Source organism: Misgurnus anguillicaudatus, chromosome 2 (assembly GCF_027580225.2).
Source record: "Misgurnus anguillicaudatus chromosome 2, ASM2758022v2, whole genome shotgun sequence".
Classification (NCBI taxonomy): Eukaryota; Metazoa; Chordata; class Actinopteri; order Cypriniformes; family Cobitidae; genus Misgurnus; species Misgurnus anguillicaudatus.
The window spans coordinates 29,857,930-29,878,488 of record NC_073338.2 but is presented as its reverse complement, the minus strand read 5'-3'; the positions used below and the strand labels follow the sequence as shown (position 1 = coordinate 29,878,488).

The 20,559-nt window shown below is 38.8% G+C and overlaps 1 protein-coding gene across 1 annotated transcript in view; it reads left to right on the top strand.

Annotated features, from left to right (window-relative positions):
- col11a1b (collagen, type XI, alpha 1b) overlaps window positions 1–20,559 on the top strand; it is a 91,399-nt gene that overhangs the window by 36,135 nt on the left and 34,705 nt on the right. Inside the window, exons 9-40 of the mRNA XM_073876484.1 lie at window positions 162–221; window positions 690–731; window positions 902–964; window positions 2,407–2,481; window positions 2,861–2,943; window positions 3,415–3,472; window positions 5,120–5,173; window positions 5,522–5,575; window positions 6,994–7,047; window positions 8,055–8,108; window positions 8,921–8,974; window positions 9,061–9,105; window positions 10,006–10,059; window positions 10,146–10,190; window positions 11,005–11,058; window positions 12,374–12,418; window positions 12,955–13,008; window positions 14,697–14,741; window positions 15,026–15,079; window positions 15,162–15,206; window positions 16,620–16,673; window positions 16,766–16,878; window positions 17,247–17,295; window positions 17,938–17,991; window positions 18,425–18,469; window positions 18,573–18,626; window positions 18,744–18,788; window positions 18,902–18,955; window positions 19,126–19,179; window positions 19,595–19,648; window positions 19,785–19,892; window positions 20,059–20,148. Coding sequence (XP_073732585.1) covers window positions 162–221; window positions 690–731; window positions 902–964; window positions 2,407–2,481; window positions 2,861–2,943; window positions 3,415–3,472; window positions 5,120–5,173; window positions 5,522–5,575; window positions 6,994–7,047; window positions 8,055–8,108; window positions 8,921–8,974; window positions 9,061–9,105; window positions 10,006–10,059; window positions 10,146–10,190; window positions 11,005–11,058; window positions 12,374–12,418; window positions 12,955–13,008; window positions 14,697–14,741; window positions 15,026–15,079; window positions 15,162–15,206; window positions 16,620–16,673; window positions 16,766–16,878; window positions 17,247–17,295; window positions 17,938–17,991; window positions 18,425–18,469; window positions 18,573–18,626; window positions 18,744–18,788; window positions 18,902–18,955; window positions 19,126–19,179; window positions 19,595–19,648; window positions 19,785–19,892; window positions 20,059–20,148 — 1,866 coding nt within the window. The remainder of the gene's footprint in view (window positions 1–161; window positions 222–689; window positions 732–901; window positions 965–2,406; window positions 2,482–2,860; window positions 2,944–3,414; window positions 3,473–5,119; window positions 5,174–5,521; window positions 5,576–6,993; window positions 7,048–8,054; window positions 8,109–8,920; window positions 8,975–9,060; window positions 9,106–10,005; window positions 10,060–10,145; window positions 10,191–11,004; window positions 11,059–12,373; window positions 12,419–12,954; window positions 13,009–14,696; window positions 14,742–15,025; window positions 15,080–15,161; window positions 15,207–16,619; window positions 16,674–16,765; window positions 16,879–17,246; window positions 17,296–17,937; window positions 17,992–18,424; window positions 18,470–18,572; window positions 18,627–18,743; window positions 18,789–18,901; window positions 18,956–19,125; window positions 19,180–19,594; window positions 19,649–19,784; window positions 19,893–20,058; window positions 20,149–20,559) is intronic.

Genomic DNA, 20,559 nt, shown 5'->3' with positions numbered 1-20,559 from the left:
GTAACTGGGCATACTGCTAGTTCCCCACTTAGCTTTATAGAGTGATGTAGTCCATTTAGGGCATTAACTGTAGTGTTTAATGTACTGTTTTACAGTTTTTTGGTCTAAAGGAATAGTTCTTCCCCATCATTAAACCTCAGTTTGTTTTGCCTCGGCTGTAGGTTGATGGTGGCTATGGTGGTGAGAAGGGACAAAAAGGTGAACCTGCAGTCATTGAGCCGGTAGGTAAACTCTTTAGCGAATAAAATGCAACTACAACTAATGCATTACCATTTGTCCTCCTAAAAGTATGGCAGCTCTGAATGTTACAGACTTCTAATTTTACCGTGTGAAGTGCTTTTATAATATAACAGGCAAAGTTTGGCAAATAATCTTTGTGTCTTTGTCACTTGACAAACAAAAAGATTGTTGCAGTCCAGGAAAATGGTTATCCTTTCAAAGGTCAATGTATTTTTCATCTGTTTTTTGACATAAATGGCATTATTCACTTTTATTGAATTGCGGAAAATGGGCAATTGGGTCATTTGGACGAAATGAGCCACATCTTTAGAGTTCCCATCTTCAGATCAGTCTATTCTTCCCTAATTCTCTTTATATTTCCGCATTGCTCATGCTCTGAGATTTACAGCCTGCCCAGCATGCTACCATAGTCATGTTTTTATTTCCCCCTCTCTTTCCCTTCTTTTCAGGGGATGCTTATAGAGGGACCCCCAGGACCACCAGGGCCCGCTGTGAGTATCACAAGTTTCCACACTCTTTTAATACACAAGAAACTCTGTGAGAAAAATACCTTTGTGGAAAATGTCTTAGTCGGCGCCAGTTATGTTAGCTTTAACCTGGTATGAGTGTTTCTGCGTGTCTCACGCAATTTTCCATTGAGTTTTGAATGTCTTTTCTTTAGGGCCTCCCGGGCACTCCAGGTATACAAGGCTCCCCAGGCGCCCATGGAGATCCTGGTGATAGGGTAAGTTATCATCTTAGTATCCTGTGCCTAAGCTCAAACATGGTGCTGATACCTTATTCAAGCAGACAGTGTAATGGGACCAATTACAGGTAACGGTAGCCTTGGCAGAACTCTTTTATCAAGTTATTAAAACTTAGTAGGTTTTGACTTTCACATTGGCACAGCGTTACAGCTTACGTTGTTTAAAGCATTGACACAATCCGCTAATGACATGCAGCATGTCGTAACTATGTGAATGAGCAGATGTGCATTTTCGAAAGATCTGCGAGGCCACAGTGAAACCAGATCTGCCCATAAATCCTCACTCTAATAACACTACCAGAGGAGGAGAAAACCTTACAACCTCGCTTTCATATTAACACATCATTCTGACACAGGTCCTTATGTTAGTGTTTATCTTCTACAGTTCCCCATTTTAGTATGCACTTTCTTGATTGGAAAAATAGATATGCACCATACAAACAAACAAATGGCTGGACTTTTTCTCTTTAATGTGGTAGTGCTTGGACTCTTCTTCTACATCTAACACATGGTTAACCTTTCCAGTGCATTCTGGGAAACAGACCGCACTCCCACTAACAGTGTCCCACTACCAGTGTCCCAATACAAAGGGCCTTTTGTCCAGACGGGAAGTGATTTCCCACTCTACCTTTGATCTCCGTCAGTTCCTTTTATATACAAACAAAAAACTCAGACACACTCATAATGAAAAACGAGGGCCACTTCCCTTTGCCTCAAAGGTTTTAAACTAGTATACACAACACATCATCCCCGCTTCATCATCTGGGAGCCTTAGGTGTCAGTGTACGTGTAACACGGAAGGGATGTTTGTCCAGCGTGCGATATACCCGCACACACATGCAATTACACAGTCATATGGGAACGATTTAAAGCGAACCATTTAAGAGAGAAGCGTGACGTGCATGCTAAAGAGATCCCTTTACCAAACTACTTCCATCATATGTGTGTTTGCGTTATAGTTGCTTTCTTGTGGGGTGTCGAGTTCATTATGAGCAGACACAAATAAACAGTGCAATGAAATAAACTATAAACAACACAAAATATACACACCTCAGTATAAATACGAAGTGAAATAAAAGTAAATATATCATTATGGGATAATGACGGGTTTTAAGTCGATTAGCTATTTTTGTTTTGGGTGTAAGCTACTTTGTGGAAATCTGCAGTTTAACCGCATTTCACTTTAGTACCCACAACAGTTCAGTCAGGCTTTTGTTTCTTAAAGCATTTAGGGATTTGGGGTAGGTTTTGATTTAATTTGCATCACCAATTTATGGTACGGTTCAAAAAAGATAAACAATTGTTGATGCGCTTTTCCTATAGTTTCCTTTTTTATCCACCCATTTACGCATGCATTTTCCACACTCTTTATGCCTCATTTACTTTTGGTCTCTCTCCCTCTCTCTCTCCCTTTTTCTCAGGGGCCTCCTGGTCGTCCCGGTTTGCCAGGCGCAGATGGAGCTCCAGGGCCCTCTGGCACCATCCTCATGTTACCGGTAAGCCTGTCCAACTCATACATTTCTAATGCTTCTGATCAGGGACCAGTTTCCTCCCGGCCTCCCCAGTTAGAGAAACCACAAAAACATATCTCCGACTATAACTTCCTCTAATATCTGACAAATTACTGTCATTGTAAATGTTCAGCTGGGTTATGAATTGTTACAGCTGCAAACCCCACCTCATAACCCCATAGTACTCACAGTGCACAACAGTCTACAAACTGGCACTTAGGAACCCAAAAGTAAAGCCATAATAACAAGGCAGATGAAGCGACTGTATGTTGTAGTAAGTCCAGTGGCTACTGTAAATACATGAATGTAGTAAAGTACGAAAATAAAGCACCTATTTTTGTGTTTGTGGATGTTTCGCTGACAGTTTCGGGCTGGTGGAGAAGCTATGAAAGGTCCAGTGGTGACAGCACAAGAAGCTCAGGCCCAAGCCATCCTTGCCCAGGCCCGGCTGAGTTTTTGGACTAAAACTCACTTTTTGCATAAAAATATTTTTCTTATCACAGCTCAATTTGCAGAGACAACTTTATGTATGGGATGGGTAGGGTGATCTCCCTAAGAAGTTGTAAACACTGTTTCTTTTTGGCACTATGAAACTTATGAAGCTATTTTTATATGTATCCTGCGTAACACAACTATTGCTCAACCAAAAGCATCAGTTCATGCCGGATTTATTTTTTGATATGACCAACAAAAGATTATATATATCTAGTAGCACAGAAATGACAATTTAGGTTTCAAGAGACACACACACCACACAGGTTTATAGTTTTAATAATATTTTATGGTACATGGAATTGTGTTTAGTAGCCAGTAAAGCAATATAACTGATGAGGTCATTTTTGCCATCATTTCATCAAGATGAATTATCTGTGCTTTGTGAGTATTGTGTGTTTTCTGACTGCTTACTATGTCAATGCAGCTGACCATGAGGGGGGCACCTGGTCCAGTGGGACTGACAGGACGATCGGGCCCTGTGGTGAGTGTTTGGTCTTTAACTTCCATAGATGAGGAACACAGATGACTCCCTGTTTCTTAAGTACATTGATTGATGTAAAAGCCACATGCATTCCATGCTTGCCTTCTCAAATGTCTGTTTCCTTTTACTGTATTGTCTTTTCGCACTGATTTTTAAGTCACTTTCCTTCTGTTCATTGATGTCATCATCACGTACCGTAAACAATGAGAGGAGCATGTGGTACAATCTTCTTGCTAAGATTTATGACCAGAATTTGAACAGTTCTTTGATGCTAATGTGCTCCTATAAGTCAACTTGTGTCACGAAATTATGTACTTATAGTCACGTAGATTTTTTATTCTTTTTCGTGACACTGCCACGTTTTTCCGTGACCGATTTCTGTTTATGTGTCATTGTCATGTATTGGTTACTCAACTGCTTTTTCCTTTTTTTAAACCATTGTCGCCTGGCGTTAGGGTTAGAGTTGGGTAAGGATGTCTTTTTATGTAAATCTAACTCTAAACCGAAACGACACTGGTAAGAAAATAGGACAAAACAGTTGAGTAACCAATACGTGACAATAGGTACGTTTACATGCAACCAAATAATCCGTTTGTAATCGTATTGATGGCTCAATCGTATTGAAAAGCCTTCATGTAAACACCTTAATCAATACGATTGAGGACGATAAGATGCAAATTTGGATCGTATTGAAGAGGGTACTCCAATCTCTGATCCGAACAGCAGGAGAAAAGTATGCATGTAAACGTGTGAATCGTAGTTTTTTCTGAAACGGATGCAAAAATACCTTGTGCACATGTGCAGAACATTTGTGCTCCACGTCTTTATTTATTTCTTATATCATTTGATTCTCGTCACAGAAACATGAAATAGCATCACGCATTATTAAGGTAACCTTAATGGTGTCACGCGCTGTACACGCGATGTACTTAATTCTGCAGCGTTAAGTATACTTTTAAAACATTAGGCTACTTAAAGTAATATAATAGCGTTGTGACTTTTAAAAAGTGGGTTTTCATATCCTATATCTGAAAACTTCTTAAGAACAACATTCTCCAACTCAGTTTTGACTTTTATCCAGAGAGAAAGCGTAAACTCGACGAAAGATGCTGTTTAAACTGTTTCCACCAGTTGTTGTTTTTCCATTCGGATGGTTTTGATACGCAAATCTGGCAATTGGTTCGGATTATATATAATGTACATGAAAACAAACATTTAAATCAGATTGCAATGTATAGGGTGTATGTAAACTGTATCGTCGTAGCCAATGACACGTAAACAGAAATGCATGATACAGTCACGTAAAAACGTGACAGTGTTATGGAAAATAATCAAAAATTTACGTGACTATAGGTACGTAATTTCGTGGTACCGGGTTGTATAAGTTTCCCTGCTGTTTAATCATGTTAATTTTTGGTCATTTCTGTCTTGATTTGTTTAAGGTCAATTATACTAAAAGCTTCGTGAGAGAATCTCATTCTCTTCCACAGCTGCCTCCCACTTGAATGCCCTTTGATATTGGCAGCGTAATGTGTTTGGGTAGCCTTACGTGTGTCACCCAAACACAGCTCCATGGATATGATATTGGTGTTTAGAAAGGTGTGTCTAGGGCGCGAGAAGTAAAACTGCTCTGTTTGTGTGTTTCAGGGTGGTCCTGGCGCACCTGGTGCTAAAGGAGACAGTGGAGATCCTGGCCCACAGGTGACTTTCTTTTAACTTTAAAGGCCTTTTTGTGTGTCCTTCATTCTTGTAATTCCAATGTGTTAAATGGATGACATTTTAAGTATTTCTCACACCCACTAATGAGGCAATAGTATTTTCAGCTCTGTTGAAGCATGTTTTACCATGTTTCCATATATTACATTATGTTTCTTTATGTTTCTTCAAACTCAGCTTAGCAAATGTAGGAAAAGTCTGGAGATTTCATCTGGCCTACTTGTTAACAAGACTTAATTTGATTTTAAACTTAATTTAAGTGATTTATATGTACTGTTTGTCTTGTTATTTAGCAGCAGATGCGTTGTTACACACTTTTCTGTTTTCTTTAAGGGACCAAGAGGACTTCAGGGCTCTATGGGACCACCTGGAAAAGCAGGCAAGAGGGTAAGAATGTGCAAAATGTGGACATGCTAATGCAATGTATCTGGTTTACCACAGACTCTCTCCATGTATAGGGTTTGATTGTGGTTAATACCTGATACATGCAAGTCCTAGAAGCCCAAAGACACTACACATTAAGGATTAGTCCATTTTCCTAAACAAATAATAGATAATTTACTCGCCACCATGTCATCCAAAATGTTGATGTCTTTCTTTGTTCAGTCGAGAAGAAATTATGTTTTTTAAAGAAAACATTCCAGGATTTTTCTCATTTTAATGGACTTTAATGGACCCCAACACTTAACAGTTTTAATGCAGTTTAAAATTGCAGTTTCAAAGGACTCTAAACGATCCCAAATGAGGCATAAGGGTCTTATCTAACCAAACAATTGTCATTTTGGCAAAAAAAAGCACTTTTAATCCACAACTTCTCGTCTATCTCCGGTCATGTGACGCGCCTGCGCGACCTCACGTAATTGCGTAATCCCGTGGAAAGGTCACGTGTTACAAATATGAAACGCACACTTGTGGACCATTTTAAACAATAAACTGACACAAAGACATTAATTAGTATCATTTGACATACAACAACGTCGGAACGGTCCTCTTTCTTCACACTTGTAAACACTGGGGCGTAGTGGTCAAGAGGTCACGGATGACGTATTGCTTGAGGTCGCGCTGGCGCTTCACAGGTCGGAGGAAGACGAGAAGTTGTGGTTTAAAAGTGCATATTTTTTATTTTTCTTGACAAAAATGACAATCGTTTTGCTAGATAAGAATCTTATGCCTCATTTGAGATCGTTTAGAGTCCTTTGAAACTGCAATTTTAAACTGCATTAAAATGGTTAAGTATTGGGGTTCAATAAAGTTCATTAAAATGAGAAAAATCCTGCAATGCCCTCCCCAAAAAACACAATTTCCTCTCGACTGAACAAAGAAAGACATCAACACTCCGGATGACATAGTGGTGAGCAAACCATCTGGATTTTTCTTTGACTAATTGACTAATTTTTTAAATATATACAGTAGTACACTCTCCAACCATACACCAGGCTTTCCATGACACGTTTTATGTCTATTAGCTTTGACCTTAATTTACCTGTTTCAGCTTAACATATTGTCAGATGTCTGCCGGATTCACATCTGCCAGTTTTGGATGTGACGTTGCCAGAAGTCTCAGATTCTCTCTTGACACAGTTTATTCACAGTTTCTTTATTAATGAGTCAACTTGCCACATTACCGCAAAACTCAAATGCACCGTAGACTCAACACACCTTATTTAGGTTGTTTTTGGGTCCACTTACTCACTTAACGGCATCTCCTGTCTCATAGATTCTCCAATTGTTTAAAACATATGTTAAGCACATTAACCAGCTCATAGCACAACGCTTGAGGCTGAGGATGCTGTCTGGTTTTACAGGGCCGAAATGGAGCCGACGGAGCCAGAGGAATCCCTGGTGAATCTGGAGGCAAGGTAAAAAACATCTCTTACAACGCCCTTCTTCCATACAATTTTCACTTATATTTCATCATATATTCATTTATACTGCTTTTTCCGATTGGAACCAGTGGTGAATGTCTGTCATGAGAGTAAAATTTATGGTATAAAGAAAACACAAGATTTTTGTTTCTGTTGGATTTAAAGCTACAATCTGTCACTTTAAGGCTTACAATAATGTAGTGTTGTAGTTCTCGAGAACGGTCTCGGTCTCGAGACCGGTCTCAAGACCACTTTTTAAAGGTCTTGGTCTTGTCTTGGAATCGACCGCACTTTTACTCGGCCTCGTCTTGGTCTCAGACAAAGAGGCATCTGAATTTTATTTCAAGACCACAACTGATGGCACTAATCATATGCATATTCCACATTTTAATTGTTTTACACATTTTAGTGTAGTGACTTGCACTGGTCTTGGTCTTGACTTGGTCTCGGCCTGTCTTAGTCTTGGTCTTGACTTGGTCTCGGTTTAGGTGGTCTTGACTACAACACTACAATAATGATTTTAAAGCCTATATGAATGATTCAAGTCAGGATTGTCAGGACATTTCAGTTTTTACTTGCAACTTTATTTCAAACAAAGATGGTGATAAAGAGGCAAATGTTGCTGATTGCAGCTTTAATGTTTTGCCTCTATATGTATTTATTACATAGTTATTGTATAATACAATAAAAATATAAAGACGATAAGAGAATGTATAGACCAGTGGTCTCCAACATGGTGCCCACACAGAATCTATCCAAAGCACTTTCTATGAATAGTCTCAATTGTAAAATTAATATTTTTTATATTACCTTGGCTTCTTTTATGTATGTTAACATTTTAAAAAATGATAAAACATATCAACAAGTAAAATAAAATAAGTTAGTTTTGAGTAGAGTATATCAAAACGTGACCCTCCAGATCCATTGTGGTAGCCCTTGCTAACAAAAAGGTTGAAGACCCCTGGTATAGACTAAAAATGTACTTTTTTTGGCTTTCATAGGGGGACCGAGGATTTGATGGACTTCCTGGTCTACCTGGTGAGAAAGGACACAGGGTAAGTTCTGTGCTGCACTTAAGTAAACTCTTACTTAGCTTCTCACCATTATTCATCTTACCAATTTATTATTATATAAATATATAATTTGTAAACTCCTCACGCGTTATAATTTTTAAAGTCGAACTGAAACACATTCTAGACAGACGAGCGAAGGCCTGACCGCCACCCGTGGGAAAAACTTATTTTTAGTGCACAATTATCAAACTTTCATCTTGACCCAATCTGCCCTTTATGGTTAGGGGAGCGCTTCAAGTCTGTTTTTTATTTCTCAAAGGAAGCCTTCATACAGAAATCTACTGTAATTCGTTAACTCCGTTTGAACAACGTCCTATGTACCCTTGCCAAGATCAAAATAGACTTGTACACTTTTATAATCTTGCATGTTTCCCACTGTAAGTTTCAATTAGGGTGTTGACAGGCAGACATAGTGGCAAGAGAGCTTGACCTGATTCCAGTAGTGTCTGTTCATGCGAGGGCAAAGGAGTTTGTTTGGTCTACTAGGGCTTCTCTGGCATAACAAGAAGGCCCATGCTAGGCCCAGCAGAGTGTGGCTTGCTTATCCTGGGCTAGCTCTATGTAAAAGGGCCCGTGATCACAGGGAGCCATGTATATTTCCAGCCGAATGCTGTACTCTTAATCCTGCCCAGGGTAATTACAGGCCGCTCTATGTTATAGCCTCTTCTTATAGGGGCGCAGTTTTATAAATAATGGTCACGGCCTTAACATAGCACGGAGCCAAAAGCAGGCAGGGACAATAATGATACATTTACTCTTTTAATCCTCTGTCATTTCATGCATTTTCGTTTCAGGGTGAGGCGGGTCCCATCGGTCTACCAGGCCCTCCAGGAGAGGACGGACCAAGGGTGTGTTATTCTTACCTTTTTTTTTGTTGTTTGTACTGTATAGACATACATGGTGTCATTAAAAAGCATATGTTTTATTTCTGCAGGGTGAGGATGGTGAGATCGGACAGAGGGGAATGGCGGGTGAAAGTGTAAGCATCTTCATCTTTATTCAGAACAAAATAAAAGCCGAAGAGGCCATGACTACCCATTATAATCACTCTTCCGAACGAGCGCCCCACCCTTCGCTTTCCTGCAAGTGTTCGCATTAAATCTCTGTATTTGTTGTTCATTGAGTTAATAGCTTTATGCAGGAACCAAGAACTGCAATTTTCTATTTTCTCTCTCTCGCTCAGTTTCTCACGGCACATTAAAGTTCTCACGTACGGCACTCGCACGTCGACTAAATATTCCATCAGCGGAGAAGTAACAAATAACAGCATTAGCCCTGAAGATTTGAAACCTTAAAGGACCCGCAACTGATGGAAATGATTAAATAACGGCCTAAATGTCTTTGTTTCTGTTGTACATATTTGTTACAGTTCTGAACCAAGTAATATAAAGCATGTTTATTTAGCTAAAGGGTGTCATTTATACTGTTGAGATTGACTTTATTGTTTGGAGACTGTAAATATAATGTGGTTGTTTGAAATCAGCCTATTTGACTTCTGGCAGTAAAAGGAAAAGAAATCGAATTAATGAACCGGAATGTGTGTGCACCAATTAGAAAATGTTAGCATATAGCATGTTAGTTATATTCATAATTGTGTAAATCTTGGCCATACTGTAGATCAAGCACAGAATGTGCATCTTACATTTTATCAGTAATGTTTGTTACTTGGGATACAGTACAGTCGATGACCTTTTGCGCTGCTAATGCAATTCTCTTTCAATTGAACTAGATTGTATTTTCTTTGAACGAGATTGTATCTTACTGTCCCATGAGTTCACATCATATACGGCATTATTGAACGTATGTCTTTCATGCACTTGAATTCAGTGTACAGATCAAACAGATTCTCATGACATGCCTTTGTGTGTGTGAATATCAGGGTCCAAGAGGACTGCTCGGCCCAAGAGGATCTCCTGGTACCCCTGGACAGCGTGTATGTACCATAAACATCAAATCCTTCTGATTTATGTCATCTATATGAAATACAACAGCTAGACACCTCTGTTTTTACACATGCAGGGTCTTCCTGGATTGGATGGACAAGCTGGCCCTAAAGGAAATATGGTAAGGATTTACACTTTTCCTTTTCTTAATAAAGATTAGAGTAGTAGACTGAATAATATAATAATAGAGAGCATCTATCAGTGACACTTAGCCCTGTAAGAGTTTCCCAGTTTGTTTTTTGTTGCTAACAACCCCTGACCTCTCTAAAATGGATTTGTTGTTCAGAGCAAAGGTCAGAGCTACAGTAAGTAAGGCTGTTTAGATAAAAGATACACTGTAGGGCTGGCGGGTAAGAGTTAGGGAGCAGCGGGGGTGAGATCTTTGACCTGGAAGTACTTAAATAAAGAAGATGCATTAAACTGCCACTAAAATATGCAAGAGAGGAAGTGCAGATTTCATTTAGTGACAACAGTGCATTAAGTTATTTGTTGTTTATTTATTGTGGATTTAAATAACTTTCTCCGTCTACAGGATTCAGCACTTTTAGTTTCGCAGTTTGAACATTTACTCGATTAATTTGTTTACATATTTTATAATCTTTAATTATCAACTCAACGTACAGCTGGTTTTCATGCTCAACCCACATTGTTATTAGATTCACCAGTTACTCGTCTCCATGTAAAGTTGTACTTTTTTCCAGTGGTTTAAAGAAGCTGTAATAGATTTTATTACAGTAGGCTCAATCATTCAACAAAAAGAGTGGAAAAAGATGGATATGCACAAGTCTGTTGTTAAACATATTGAGTTTTGAGGTATTGGGATTTTGCGATGGGGCTGTTTTTCATATCTACTGTAAAATATATCAAATGTCATGGGCTCACATAAGTTATAATAACAGTGTTATGTACTAAAGTATTTCCATTGAATTAAACAGGGTCCTCAAGGAGAGCCTGGACCCCCTGGGCAACAGGGTAACCCCGGTCCTCATGTAGGTATCAGTCCATCTTTCACAGATTTTGTCTGTCTTTATATATATTTGATCTTTGTGTGAAGAGCTCAGATGCAAAAGTCTAAGTGCGTCTGACATATTTCCTTGCATTTTTTATCATACTCTTAAAGGATTTTGCCAACAAAGCAGTATTTCTAAATAGCCTGAGGACGGAATTAAGCAGATTTGAAGCAAAAGTATTTGATAAACGTATAATACGTGCAATCTCATTTTTGACAAAGGTGGCGTTTAGTGACTTTACATCTGAGCTCCGGAGCGTCTGATGTGTTTTGATTTTTTGATTTTCCATTTTAATGCCCCTGAATTCTCCCTTTTTGTGCTTTCATCACTTTTTCTTTTTCATTCAGTTAATGAACTGCCAGTGTAAGAAAGAAACAGTGTTAACCAGCCAAAAAAATTTTGTGACGAAAGAGAAAAAATAGAGGCATTCATCTGTTTCCACATTCTTGAAAGTAGGGTACAATGGGCTAAATGCCCCGTTTAAGGAAATTTTTATTTTTCCTGATGTACACTGGCAGTCCATTAAGCTCTAAGAGTATTTTTACACACAATTTGTGTAAAAAGGAGGGGTAAAAATTGAATATTTGTCACAGTTATTTACATTTACGCATTTGGCAGACGCTTTTGTCCAAAGCAGCTTACAGTGCATTAAAATGTATACATCAGTATGTGTGTTCTCTGGGTTTGAACCCGTGACCTTTAGCACTGCTAATGCAATTTTCTACCACTAAGCTATACATGAGCACTAGCCTATATTTTTATATAGCAAACTTTTTTTGAGTAACAATAAAGTACTAATTTCTTTATAGCAAGTACTGCATTTATTTTAGTGTATTTAATCATATCTGACCTTTCTTACTGACAAATTTTGATTTAATTTCCTTTAACCAAACTGAAAACTGCACAAGTTTATATCTTTTGTTTCAAAATTCGTAGAAGCTACATAAATTTAAATGCAAAGACTATGAATCATAAATATTGTAAAGTGCACAGTTACAAACTGGTGTTAAAAATGGTTAGTGCTATTTAGTTTATTAAATTAAATTTAAAATGCATTATTTAGTTTATTAGGACATTTTCACTGTTGTAACCTAGAGGACAGACTCAAACACACAGACACACATATTAAATGGTGTTTCCTGCTTGACATTCCTTCTCAGATTTGACTGAGAGGTGCTCGCACAGCTTTTTCCAATATAATCTTTACTATCAGATTTCCTCACCACTGAAGACTCCATGTTGTATTTTCATCACTGCAGTATAGCTATTTGACTTCTGAAATCTTCTCTCGCAGGGTCTGCCTGGTCCTCAAGGCCCAATTGGTCCACCTGGAGAGAAAGTGAGTTTGAATGAGAGTTGGCCTTCCCTCCAGACGCCTCCTTTGTTATTACAGACGGCTTTTTGCTACCCTAACCCTATAAACGATTCAGCAGACTCCTCAGTTTCCAAGCTTTAGGTTGCTAGAAGATCAGTGCTGACTTGAGGAAAACCACACACATACACTCACACACAAATACACACATAAAGACAGCCTAATGCTTAAAAAGTAGGAGATATGCTTACACACTAACTGTCATTGGTTAGTCTTTCAGACAAGCATTTTGTCAGGGCCTCTGGAAGGAGGCCAGAGAGTTTGAAATGCGACTCCAGAAGTAGTGGAGTGTTTCCAGACATACCATATGATTAGATCTCTTCCTTACTGAAAAGAAAACTATGATAATGAAGTGCTTTAGAATTGGACTGCTTATTAAAGTTGCCCAATGAATCACGAGGGCACACCAGTAATTGCCACCTTAATTGTGAGCGTTCCTTTAATTTCTTCCTACTTTTCTCACCATTTTTTTTTACATTTCTTTCTTTCTTTTCCTCTCAAAGGGTCCCAGTGGAAAACAGGGGCTTGCTGGGCTGGCTGGGGCAGATGGGCCTCCTGTAAGTGGATTTTGTTTCTTTTTATTTCCCCTTTCTTTAAATTGCCAGGTTCAAGTGGGAAACACTCTGTGTTTTCATACCTTGTCTGGTGATCTTGGAATTAGGACGGCATATCATAGATTCAGAAAATAATTTATGTCACTGTACTAGTTTCCAGCTAAATATTTCTGTCCATAATGGAAATGTGCACCAATGCGATTTCAGTGTGGGCGTAACCAAAACAATCCGGTTTATCTTGCATTTATAACTGTTTAGGTCAATAACTAAAATAGTTTTTATTACATTTAATGTTGTGCATGGATAAACACAGTGCTTTACAGTATATAGCAATATTCAATGCAGTGTGTTTTAGCTGAAATCTAGATATCCACCAACCTTAAACAGCAGTCACTTTGTGATGTAACAAACAAAGCAGGTACTTAAAGGGAAACTTTACCCGTTGAAACATTAATCTTTATTGAAAGTGGGTCATATTTGTAGTCGAAATGTAACATAAATTTAGAATTTGGTGCCTATTTGACCGAGAAAAGGCAGAATGTGACTTTAGGGCACATTTGTATGAAAAACTACAACTCCCACAATGCACAGCTCTGCAAGCCACTCCCACTAATCCAGAACACCGCTCAGCTGTATGCTATTGTGTCAGTGGTGGCTCGTGAATGCTCATCCGAGGAGGCGCTAATTCCAAATAAGTGTTCGGATTGTCACGTGTGTGGTTCCCTTTTCCAGAATATGTGTCCTGCGTGTCGGGAGATCCTGTGCGCATCACGTGTTTTGTCAGGGTGGGTGCCTGCTGCACACGCGTCAAAACCGTTTATGATAAAAGAGACGCTAACGTTCCCAAAATACACGCTAGACACTTCCTTAACAGTAAACTCTGAATACGCATGAGATTATGCAAGTATCTGGCAAACGCGGGCGTCTCTTTTATCGTAAACCCTTTGGGCGCGTCTGCGGCAGGCACTTATTTTGGCATGGCGCGTGATGCGCACACGATCTCTCAGGGCGCAGAACACATATTTTGAAATTACGAACCACACACATGACAAGCTACATACATGTTGTGATGAACTTCGCATCGTGAGCCCTCAAAAAAGCTTGTGAGCGCCTGTGCTCGTGAGCCGAAATGCTTCTGTGAAACGAACACGCCCTTACGCAAAGTAACTCTCTTCCCCAGGACCATTCACCACACAAACGTACGTATCTTGACCTAATGCAGAAATTTCATACAGAAGGCGCACAGCGAGAGTACAGGCACTACTAGTCTGGGTCTGTTAGCTTAGCTTCCAAAAAGATGGCGGCTGTATTGTTTCTTTTTGTGTATGTTCGTGTTTTTTCGTAAGTCCCACCCACTGATCTGTAATAGGTCTGTAGCATGAGTGGGTCCCACCCATATCCCCCCCTGGAAAAATGAGGAATGAGTGTTTGTAGTCTCACACCCTTGACAAAGATATAGCACTCAATGACGCAAAATTACAATTTTTACATCATTGAAAGAAGGAAGTGCAACACTGAAATCTGTATTTCTCCCGTCTCAGGGGAAACTGAGGGAATGATCCACGACCATTCAAAAACATGACTGGGTTTCTAACGATACAAAGCTTAATGCAAATGTGTGAAGTGTCCTTTTAAATGTTTAAGCTTGCAGGTGATCTATGAAGACACTTTTGTTTGTAATCCTTGAACAGGGTCATCCTGGAAAAGAAGGTCCTCCCGGGGAAAAAGGAGCAGCTGTGAGTATATTTTTAGCATGTCCCAAAATTAATTATCGCTCGGAGTTCCAGTTATTGACCACGTTTCAAGTTCAAAGCCACTTAACACCCCTAAGGTGTTATTTTGCAGCTGTATAAGAGCCCAGGAAAGCTCGGTACAAAATAAGCTTATTGAATGGAAAAGTTAGTTAATGACTGAGAAATCCAACATGACAACATTTTGGTAACAAAATTAAAGCCATTTTTCTGCTTTTAAATTCACTTAAATTCAAAGTGCCTCTAATTTAGTGGTTTTCTACTTATAGGGCCACCCAGGTCCCCAGGGGTCCATTGGCTATCCTGGCCCCCGAGGTGTAAAGGTAAACAGTCTGTATTCCCTTCATTTCTTTTACTTGATCTGCTCTGATTCTGTTCACAAAAGCTTATTCTTGTTTAATTTAGGGTGCAGAGGGCGTTCGTGGCTTGAAGGGCGGCAAAGGTGAAAAGGTAAGCAAACTATTCTGTTATCCATGTTTTAGTGTTCAGGTCTTACCTCTGTCTCCATTAGAGAGCTGTTAAGTCTGTCTAAGAAATGAGAAACAGGTTGAAGGTTGTTTCATTGACTGTCTGCACTGAAACAAGTTAAATTAACTCTTTCACCGCCAGCGTTTTTTAAAAAAGTTGCCAGCCAGCGCCAGCGTTTTTCATGATTTTCACCAAAGTTTAATGACTTCCAGAAAATGTTCTTCTTTGAATATATAAACATACAATATACCAAATGAAAGAACAGACCCTCTGCTTTCAAACAAAAAAAACCGTTTCTTCCTACCTTTAGTGGTTCTTTTCTAATCAGCTTTTGAATATGGGTAGGTTTCTGCAAAAACACCACATTTTGAGCAAAAAGCAGAGATAATTCCATATTTTTGACGGACTTTTCATAGAGATCCCATTCAGAGCGATCTTTAAAACAGACACGGACATGCAGCAGCTTGCCAGAGGGCAATACTTCCGGGTTTAAAAAGTTGCGGAAGTGCGCCACCTGGTGGATAATAGCGGTATTGCGGAAAGACGGAAAATCTCGTCATTGGCGGGGAAGCGTTTTCTCTTAATTGACGAGATATCTCGTCAATGGCGGGGAAAGAGTTAACTAAAGTAAGAAGATTGCCACAGAGCTCTGTGAAATCTTAGACAGATAGACAGACAGATACATAATTTATAATAAGCAGAAATAAGAAACCAGGGTTGTATTTAGGTACAATATTGTGGCAGTGATACAGTACTAATTGCATGAGTTGCAACTGCCTGTTGTGCTTTTAGATGTAACCTAAGCAGTGACCACCAGGTGTCAGTGTTTCATTCACACAAATACCAAGACCAAAGGCTTTAATGTGTCCAAAGTATATTGTTGTAGTTATGAAATGTTGTGTCAAGTTCAATATTTAAAATTCAAACAGTTTTGTTTAGTCATAATCCTTGTTTAAAAATACGAATTCTGGCAGCCAGATATGAGATTTAATTTTAAGTCTTGCATAACTGGTATAAGCAAACTTTTTTTCATTATGGCCACTAGATGTCAGCATTTAGATGATCAAGCCATTAAATGTTCTTTGTGGATTATTACTGTAGGTTGAATTACTTTTTTATTAAAAATGCTTGATAGATTTATATCCTAATCGTTTTATTAGGAATTGAGGATGCAATTTGCTCAGATGCAAAAGCCACTATGCCACCTCCATCAATAATGACATTTATATATTAACTTCTCATAGCACATATTACACATTCATCAAATACTTAATTCAAAAAATGCTAATTTACACGAAAACATTAGCGGGTTTTGCATCTGAGCTCTTTAACTATTATTTTATTGCTATATAACTGCTAAGTTTTCATTTAACCAATGATTTCTGTTGATTCCAGGGAGAGGATGGTCATCCTGGGTTCAAAGGTGACATGGGTCTCAAGGGTGACAAGGTGACAAATCTGTACTTAGTATGAGATTATTATGAAATAAAATATTAAATACTAGTCATAGTTTTGATGTGAGATTTGTTGTTGGTGTTCAGGGAGAGGTTGGTGTGGTGGGCCTCAGAGGAGAAGATGGACCTGAGGGGCCGAAGGGAAAATCGGGTCCCAGTGGAGAGACTGGACCCATGGGCACGGCTGGAGAAAAGGGAAATTTACCTAAAACTTCCCTAATCACAATATGACTGAAATATTGTTAATTTTTGATTTCTCACAGTCATATTACATATGATAGAAAACAGCCCTAGAAAGAGCCAACACTGCTTTTCTTTTGGGTGCTCATACTGTGTCATACATTATTAATGCATATGAATTAAAACAAAAATAACATGAATTACAAAGTCATAATGCTTATTGCTTATTTTAAAGGTCAGCCAAATGTTCCATTACAGCTTTCATGGTTTTGCAATTTGTACATGGCGGTGAAATACTTTATTGCTGTCCTGTATAGAGCCTTTATAGAACTCCAAATCACACTGTGTGGACCTTTTTAGAGCGACTTTTTGTTTCTTTCTAGGGAAAACTTGGGGTTCCAGGATTGCCTGGCTACCCAGGAAGACAAGGTCCTAAAGTAAGTTGTTGTTCACTTATTTTCTGTTGTCTTTCATATAGAACATCTATTTTATGAGACACCGGATAAACAAACATTCTGCACTATATAGCAGGGCTGGATCTTATATTTTCTTTCAATTGTAAATGGTGTTCTTTAACATTCAAATTTTAATGTTTAATGTTAAACTTTTTTGTTAGGCTTAATTTTGACATCCTTTCATGCCTTTCCAGTGCTCTGTCAACCCCTCAACTCTTAATTTCTGTGCGTATTTGCAGTTCTCTGTTTGACTTGTGGCATTATTTTGTGCATCCTGTGAAATAAATTACTTTTGCATATCCATTGTTACGCCGGTTGTGTAGGCTGCGTGGCCCTCTTTGTTTTTGCCAAAATAATGTGACCTTTAATTTCATCATCTGTCTTTGTGCTAACAAGCACGCACCCTCCTGTTTACCAACTCCACAATCGTGGACTCTGAGTATTGCCTGCATAAAATTAGCATTAGATATAACATTGTTAAAAATACCAGATGCACTCTGTCTGTCAACGTAACAGGCTTTTTTGGATTGTTTAAATCTGTGAGGACAAAAGCTGGATACTTCTGACTCATAAACGTGTTGTTTAAACATTTTGCTATAACTGCCTATCTGTCTCCATCTGCAGGGCTCTAATGGCTTCCTTGGATTAGCTGGAGCCAATGGAGAGAAGGGAGGAAGGGTATGTATGAGGTCATTATGCGGTTTGCATAAGACAACGCATTTATTTTAGCGAGCCGTAACCTGGAGGGAGCCATTTTTATTATAGATCTGTGGTCCTGATTTCAAGTCTCTACCATACTTATAGCTCGACTTGATTTTGCCAATGTCCTCAGGGAAACATATTGTGTTGACCCAAGGACAACATTTTTGTAAATTAAATCTAAACCCACCCCAACCATAACCACCATACCCTAAAATCGGAGGGAAATGATGCCAAACAATGGTGCCAAACTGAGATTTATTTATTTAAAACGTCTCTGTTCTTGTGCCATAAAAATATTTGCCCCTGTAAAAGGTAACTCATTTCAATTATGAGTAACTCAAAGATGTTGCTACAGTTTCATAGAAGTTTTACTTCTGTTGTACTGATATCTTTTGGGGTTTTTTTGCAGGGCATTGCTGGCAAAGCAGGTCCAAGAGGACAACGAGGTCCAACGGTATGTCAGTAAACCACTTGGAAGCGTCCAAGTAAAAAACAATGCTTTTGTCCAAATACAGTAGTAATGCACAGTACTTATTGTGGTTATGTCATGATCTCAGGGTCCCCGTGGTGGAAGAGGTGCCAGAGGTCCGACAGGAAAACCTGGAGCAAAGGTTGGACTTCATCAAATATGATTCAACTAATGCGATTCCCATCAGGACATTAAGAGTTAATGCTGTCAGGAAATGTGTTCTCGAAACAAGAACCTTTAACTGTGTTTTCTTTTTTAGGGGACATCAGGAAATGATGGACCACCTGGTGGTCCCGGAGAGAGAGTGAGTGACAGTTCAAACATTTCTTGAGTGACTCAGTATGTGTCAACATATGTATTGTAGGGTATAAAAATGCATCAACTCATTTCTATCAAACATTTTCTTTTATATTTTAGGGACCCCAAGGACCTCAAGGTCCTGTTGGTTTAGCAGGCCCTAAAGGCCCACCTGTAAGTGGTTTTATCAATTTTATTTTTTTATTTTTACTTTGTTGATAAAGTTACTCTACTGGCTAAGTCACCTTTTACTGTATTTTTCTTGAAAAACAGATCTTAACCGCATTATATCAAAGCATGCTTGTCTTGTGAGAGATTGATAAGATGTTTTGTTATTTTGTCAGGGACCTCCTGGAAAAGATGGATTGCCCGGTCACCCTGGACAGAGAGGAGAGACAGTAAGTATAATTTTGTATTCAACTTTTTTTTTGAGAAGATCGGAAAATAGGTTGTTTTTTATGTGATATTACATTTTTGCTGATGAGTGTCAGGGCATTGCACTGTTCTTGGCAATCTCGTTTCTTTGATTTAAATCAAGAAATGTCTAATAGATTGCTCATGTTTTGTTGACTTGTCATGTTTTGATGAAAAAAGTTTTTTTTTTTAAGTTAAAATACAGAATAGTATAAAATGTGATTTAAAGGAAATAGCAGATAAAACAAGAACATGCATTTTTTTAGGTCACAGACTAAAATGTACAATATTGGTTGGAGGTTTCATAAAAGTCCACTCACATAGTCTTCCAAATATGTGATTTTTACTTGACTAAATGCAATAGATGCTTCATAAAGATTATGTTTATCCCCACCACAGGGTTTCCAAGGAAAGACCGGACCTCCTGGACCTGGGGGTGTTGTTGGGCCACAGGTAAGCTACAGTATAGTGGTTATTGTTTTATGCAAGTGGAACATAACACACTAACAGATTGTATTAATAAAACCAATATTTGAAATCAAAACATCATTCTGTTTTTATTTATATCTGTTTATTTTAAACTGGAAAGGGCCCTACAGGAGAAACTGGTCCTGTTGGAGAGCGAGGCCATCCTGGATCACCAGGGCCCCCTGGAGAGCAAGGTCTTCCTGGAGCTGCTGGCAAAGAAGGTGGAAAGGTAAAAATTTGCAAATTTTTGTCTTACTTAAGTGTACAAGCTGAATTTGCCAAATGTACAGTCCAAAAGTAAATCATGTAGAGTGCTGGATATGCTTACAAAAAGTAAGGTTTGTGGTTTTAAGTAAAAAGACTACAGTAGATCTCCTTGTCGCTTTCCTTTAAAGGGTGATCCAGGCCCTCAGGGGGTTGGTGGAAAACCTGGTCCGGCCGGTTTGAAAGGGTTTCCAGGACAAAGGGGTCTTCCTGGTACACCGGTAAGAACAAATAAGTTAATGTTAGTGCATGTGCCTAGCTAAATGGCCTTTAGCTGCCTTACTGCCTTCTGTTCTTGCAAATGCTCACTCATTTTCTTCACACATAAGGATGATGCCTTAGAAGATGCCACTACTATAACTATACAACCTAGGGCTTATGGAGATCATGTGACATTTTACATGTGTTTAACTCTTTCCCTGCCAGCGTTTTTATTTTATTTTTTTGCCAGCCAGCGCCAGCAGTTTTCATGATTTTCATGATGCCTTCCAGAAAATGTTCTTCTTTAAATATATAGACCCTTTTACTGTTTGTACACAATGATGACGTGGCAACGTATGCGTGCGCAGTTTGGCAACGGAAGAATGGCAAGAATCAGCAGTGAAGCACCACAGACAGAGAAAGTTATTTTA